Raw genomic sequence first — 5,841 nt, 5'->3', positions numbered from 1 at the left:
AATGTGCAGGGAGATAAGTTCCCTGTAGTACCATGTACAGAACATGTTGGGAAAACACTGTTTGGGTCTTTCCAGTTTCTGGAAAGGGCAAACCTCTCCGTGGAACTGTTTTTGCACAGGGACCTGGGTTCACTTGGTGGGTAGTGCAAAAAAAAAAAAAAAAAAAATGGGGATGGTCAGTGTGTATCACAAAGTATATTACTACAAAAAATTAAGAGACTAAATGAAAATTTTAGTCAAAGGAAAGCATTCCAATTCATTACTCCATCACAACATTGTTTATTGGAGGTGTCACAGAACAACAACTAAGACATTTATGTTCAGAATAAACTTGAGGTCTAAAGATAGATAAGGTCTATGGGTGGTGGTTTAAGAGGTATCTTTCCTAGTGTGAACCTTTTGGCTTCAAACTGTTCCAACTCTTCAGCTGTTAATTCACTCCTTGGTGTATATAACTTGTCTGATGTGATACCGTTTAGGACTGCAGAAGGTGTGGCTGTGACGTTATGTCCAGAGGCACTGGCAGTCTGTGCAGCTGAAGCATTGCTTGCACCTGAGTGAGAAGTTCCTGTCGCTGCATTAGGGGTTCCGGAAACTGTAAGTGGAGCAGTGCTTGAAGAGTTTGCAGCAGCAGAATTTCCAAAGCCTGAGAGTCCAGAAGTTCCAGAGCTACTGGTTGTTCCAGAAGTTTTAAATGAGAAAGAGGCTGCAGATGGAGCTGAAGAATTGCCAAACCCAACAGGATTGGGAGCACTGTGGGAGGATGTCACACCGAATGTAGGAGGATTGGAGGCAGCAGCAGAGCTCCCAAAAGCTGGAGCGTTTCCAGATGGAACACTGGTATTTGCTTTAAAGGAGAAACTGGTAGCGCTGCTGCTGCTGCTCACTGGAAAGCCTGCAATTATGAAAGGTATAAGGATGGTCAGAATGGGTACACCTGTGATACTGAAATACTGCTGCATTTCAATACTGCAGAAGAGTATACATTTATAATGGGTACACCCGTGATACTGAAACACTGCTGCATTTCAAAAACACAGAAGAACATTTAAAAATATCCGTTAAAGTGCTGGTTGTTTATGCAGAAACTTACTTGGAAAACCAAAGCTTGAGGCTTGCTGTCCTCCAAATCCAAGAGAAGGTAAGGGTTGAGTGACCGCATTCTTTAACTGAGATAGCTTAAAAAATTCCAAATACATAAATGAAAACTACATTCCAACACAGGCAAGTATCTTTCAATCAATGCTTAACATGAAAACGTATTTGTGCCATCCAATTTAACATTACTCAGACAAAGTTAATTAGACACTGATCACAAACTATTGCAACTATAAAGAAAATGCTCTCAGGCTACTCTCTGTCAAACACCCTAGAAGCATAAATCTGTTGACTGACAGGCAAAAAGTAATTGTAATCACCAAAATCTCTTGGAGCTCTTCTTCTCATCTCAGTCTGCTCTCTTGAGCGTTGCACAACAAACGTCTGTGCTGAAGTCTGAACCCCACCTTTTTAGCTTCAGAGCTGAACAGAGCAAGGGCTCCAAATCACATTACAGAGACTTCAATGCACTTCACGCAGCCCTCACCTAAATCAACTTCCACCATCTCCCTGATCACTAAATACTGGCTTGAATTGTTCTGCTGAGCGTCCTCTTCTGACACACCTGATTCACAATTGTTATATGACCAAGACACAGACTGAAAGTACAGGTATTTCCATGCGGCTTACAACTGTAGTTTTCCAAAACTGAGCTCCAGTTACTGCCTTGCTATATTGGAATCACCCTGATTCACTCCTTTCCTTAATTAACTAATGAGATTAATTTATAATACAACTTGCAAACAACTCATTGATTTCATGATTCTAGAGAAAGATAGATTGAAGAACCTAAGCTGTGTTCACAGACTTCCATGTTCATCTGACTTGCACAGTGCTCAAGTATTCACTCAAACTCTTCTATCACCTATAAAAACACACAGAAATGGGGACAGTGCAGATTTCAAGTTGTAATTACTCCCTTACGTAATTCGTCCTTCTAACCTTTCCAATTTCTTTAATGCTCCCAGGAGCACTCTAAGATTACTCTCAAGATCTTCGTCACTGGTCAGCCAGACCCTTTCATGCCAGATGTTTTCTCATGGCTGCAGTGCCAGAATAAAACACATCAAAGTTGAGATTCTCAGAACAGTTCATGTATCTACCATTAGAACTGCCACTGAATGTAGGAATTAAACAGTCTCAAGCCTCGGGTGTTAAGGCACAAACAAGGATGCACTAGCATATATATTTGGTAGTAAGTCTGTGTCCTAAGGTGTTCAGAGCAATACCTGTCACCTACGTTAGCAGTAAGACTGCAGGAAAATCCTTTGATAACAGTAGCAGTATCTATGGAGAATTTGCAAGATGTCTTTATTAAAAACAAGGTTGCATATTACAACTATCATGCCTTAGAAATTGTTTCATTAACAGCCTTTCAAACAGAAACCAATGTTGGTGTAACCAGGATAACTTAATCGGCTCTGACTAAAAAACTGAGAATTGTCAGAAAAACCTCCACTCAAGACTTAAGAGAAAAGCAATATTAGGAACAGAAATAATTTACCTTTCCTTAACACTTACCAATGATGCTTTTCCTGAGGCATTTAAAGACTTCAGCTCCTGCAGCCTGTTTCTCCATTGCTGCACTAACTGATTGACAGAGTTTATCTAAACATGGGAAAACACAAACATGCTTTTAAGTGTTATTAAAAAAAAAAAGAACTAGTAAGATAAAAACTATTAAGATTTAAAAAATTTCCTGGAGCTTTCTAAATTGAGGCTCTATCACTATCTGAATAGAGTGCTTGCAAAAGAATGCAAAACACACAAGTCTTAAATGTAAAAGAAAGATAAAGCTTTTCTGTTCTTGTTTTATTTCTGGCCCGTCCACATATGCGTTCAATCCTTAAGCTCGTGCCCTAAGTTTGTCTTAACTTCTATCGTGTCTTTAGAGAAACAACAGCCATTTTCAAAACATAACACTTCCAAATATTTTAGCAGAATCACCCTAAAATCTTCAGCTTTGCAGAAATGAATTCGCTTAATTTAAATCAGTCCCTTTAATGCCAACCAACAGCTGTACAAAACATATGCAGCAATAAATAGTAACTGTGCCTTAGTAACTATGATTGAAGTGCTACGTGATTAAAAAGTGATTAATATTTTTCAGAAATTTCCACACTTAAATTTACAAAAACACCACAACTGAAGCTCAGCCTAGCTGAATTTTCCTGAAAAAAAAATAAAGTCAACTCATGTTCTAAATGCCTCCAAGAGCAAAGTGCTATTTTTATTACTGGATTTCTTAATTTTTCCAATAGAATCTTGTACCACAAACGTCAATAATTCTTTTGTGCCTAGTCGCATGCTAAGAGATCACATTGTTTGCTATCAGCTCTTATAAAACAGACTGGAAAATACAGATTTTGCTCCACGTTATGCACAGAAACTCATGCTTTGGATAATACATTTTGTACTTGCATAATTTGTGAGGCCTGTGTCATGCAGTGATCAGAAAGAAGAAGGTAGAATCATAGACCTGTTTGAGTCGGAAGGGACTTTTAAAGCCATCTGACCCAAATCCCCACAGTGAACAGGGACACCTACAGCCAGATCAGGTTGCTCAGTTATGGCAAAACATTCAGGCCGGCAGGTCTACCTACCTTGAATGCATCCACATGAAAGGTCAGTTTTAAATACTTACGTAGTTCTCAGTGTTACTGTTTGCTCTGCAGTTATAATACTCCAGACGCACCTCCTCAGGTGAGAACTCTTGAAAACCTGCAGAGAGGCAAACAATCAACATGCTCCAAAGGAAATACAACAAAGATATAAAATTGCCTTCCAGAGTTTTACAAGAAACTGCCCTTGCTACACCACCTGTGACAAGCCAGTTCTAGTTGGAGACACGAAAAGGACTCCCGGCACAACTTCGGAGGTGCAAACACACAAATACCATAATCCAGTGCCCCTAACTGTTGCATCGCAAGGCAAGTTGTCACCTTGCAAGTGGTTCCATTGAGGCACAGCAGTGTGGACAAGTATAGAAATACATTCTAAACAGTAGCAGCGCTCAGCAACGCTAAAAACGTTACCTACCTGAAACATTAGGCTTATCTTTCATAGGTGAGTAACATGAAAACATCCACTGTCTAGAAGATTCCCAGGTTGCCATGTCTTTTGCTATACAGTCACTAGAAAACAAAATGTAGCAACAAAAGAAGAAATTACACAGTCAGAAGCAAAACTGTGAAAAGCAAAGTCAAACTCAAATAGCCAAAGCCATTCAAATTAATTCCATAGGATGCTGCTCAGAGGGAACAACTGAAGTATTCAATTATCTGTGAAAGTCACTCTGCTGGACTTTCCCTACAAAGCGTTGTACCGTATCATCGAACCGCAAGTAAATCACATCAGGTCTTTAAGAGAAAGAAAACCACACAAGGCATTTTTAATCCTTGGCAGCATACACTGTCACGGGTTTTTCCCTGAAGCTGTTTGACCACAGTAAAATTGAAAACCTTCTCAGTACCAGCTAATTTTACAATATGAATGAACACGTGTGATATTAAAAAGCAAAACTCAGTAAAGGGGAGTGGAGATGAGAAGAGTTTTTTTCTTTTAATTTGCTAAACAATCAAGAGCACTGAAATACAAACTTGGCAAAAGCACAACAACAGAAGCTATAGCAAAAGAATGAAAGCCCAATGGTTAAAGTGGAGGTTAAACTGTAGAAGCAGGTTGCTAAATACTAATTGCAGGTATTTCAGATGTTTGCAATACTACATTCATATTTACACTTCAGAAGCCAGGTAAATAATTTGTTAAACATTTTCTTAACATAATCATAAAAAGTAACCGCAGGTGCTAGTGCTGCTCAATTTCCTGGTTCCAAAACTCTATTTCTGCAGGAAATCACACTGCTTGTTGCATCTCACCACGTGCCTGCTAATGGGTGCGAGCATGCTGGTCACTTTCAACTGGTCTGAAATCAGGTCTCATTAGATTCGATATAGGTAGAATAATTTGTTGTCTTTAATATCAGGGAAACGAAGTCAGCTAACAACTTAGATTTTAAAAGGCTGAAATGCCATTTAAAGTGCTTTGAGCCTCTAATTTCAAGCACTGAAATCTTAGCTTCTCCTTCATTACACTCCTGTGGGCAGCTTAAACACCATACTGTCTTCCTAGGATCACAGCTGTCCAGCTGCCCTACCCAGCCTCAAAGCAAAGATTGCTTTCTTCCTGCATCGCCAGATCTCAAGATAATTAAATGAAGCAGTGTTTCCTACGGTTCTCCCCACACGTCCCAGCTTCCATCCCTCAGAACACGTCCTCTCCATTATCCAGAGGAAGCCAGCAGGCAGTTAAACAGCTCATCGCAAGCGCTTTCCAGGGGACAGGGTCATCACTTACAGAAGTCTCTGTTCCTCATCACTGAAGCCATCACCAGGGTTTGCATTGCTTAACGCAGAGAATCTGTTCTGTGAGAAGACCGTGCTTTTGTCGCCCGATGATCCGAAACCGGAGGCGCCAGAGAATCCTCCTCCATCACTGCCACCACCCCACGTGCCGTGCTTAAATATAGGAGGCTGGATAACGTTCGCGTATCTCTGGGTAGCGGCACCCCGTCCTCCTCCGGCTCCTCTGACGGGACCCGCTAAGGAAGAAGGACGCAAAGCGTTTCAGACGGGACGCGACTGGCACAACACCGACGAGGTCGGAAACGAGACGTTCTCCCAGCGAGTCACCCCGGCACGTCTGAAGCGCAGCCCTCCGCGCAGCCCCGCTACGGCGCCCCCG

The 5,841-nt window shown here is 41.1% G+C and overlaps 1 protein-coding gene across 1 annotated transcript; it reads right to left on the bottom strand.

Annotated features, from left to right (window-relative positions):
- Positions 1–255: 255 nt before the first annotated feature.
- Positions 256–5,587, bottom strand: NUP42 (nucleoporin 42). Its single transcript, XM_010712766.2, has 6 exons — positions 5,455–5,587; positions 4,138–4,232; positions 3,743–3,819; positions 2,620–2,706; positions 1,094–1,178; positions 256–895 (listed from the first exon to the last, which is right to left on the bottom strand). The coding sequence occupies exons 2-6, from the start codon at positions 4,211–4,213 to the stop codon at positions 339–341; spliced, it is 882 nt and encodes a 293-aa protein (XP_010711068.2). The 5' UTR covers positions 4,214–4,232; positions 5,455–5,587; the 3' UTR covers positions 256–338.
- Between the last annotated feature and the right edge of the window lie 254 nt (positions 5,588–5,841).

The sequence above is a fragment of the Meleagris gallopavo genome, chromosome 6 (assembly GCF_000146605.3).
Source record: "Meleagris gallopavo isolate NT-WF06-2002-E0010 breed Aviagen turkey brand Nicholas breeding stock chromosome 6, Turkey_5.1, whole genome shotgun sequence".
In the NCBI taxonomy this organism is placed as follows: domain Eukaryota; kingdom Metazoa; phylum Chordata; class Aves; order Galliformes; family Phasianidae; genus Meleagris; species Meleagris gallopavo.
This window is presented reverse-complemented; position numbering and strand designations above follow the sequence as displayed.

What these genes read in the sequence shown, in the direction of transcription:
- NUP42 (XM_010712766.2), bottom strand. Translation starts at nt 4,213, where the DNA reads ATGGCAACCTGGGAATCTTCTAGACAGTGGATGTTTTCATGTTACTCA. An exon ending in AGATAAGCCTAATGTTTCAG is followed by an intron (nt 3,820 to 4,137) that starts GTAGGTAACGTT and finishes GCCTCTCTGCAG; the next exon opens with GTTTTCAAGAGTTCTCACCT. An exon ending in ACAGTAACACTGAGAACTAC is followed by an intron (nt 2,707 to 3,742) that starts GTAAGTATTTAA and finishes TCCCATGTTTAG; the next exon opens with ATAAACTCTGTCAATCAGTT.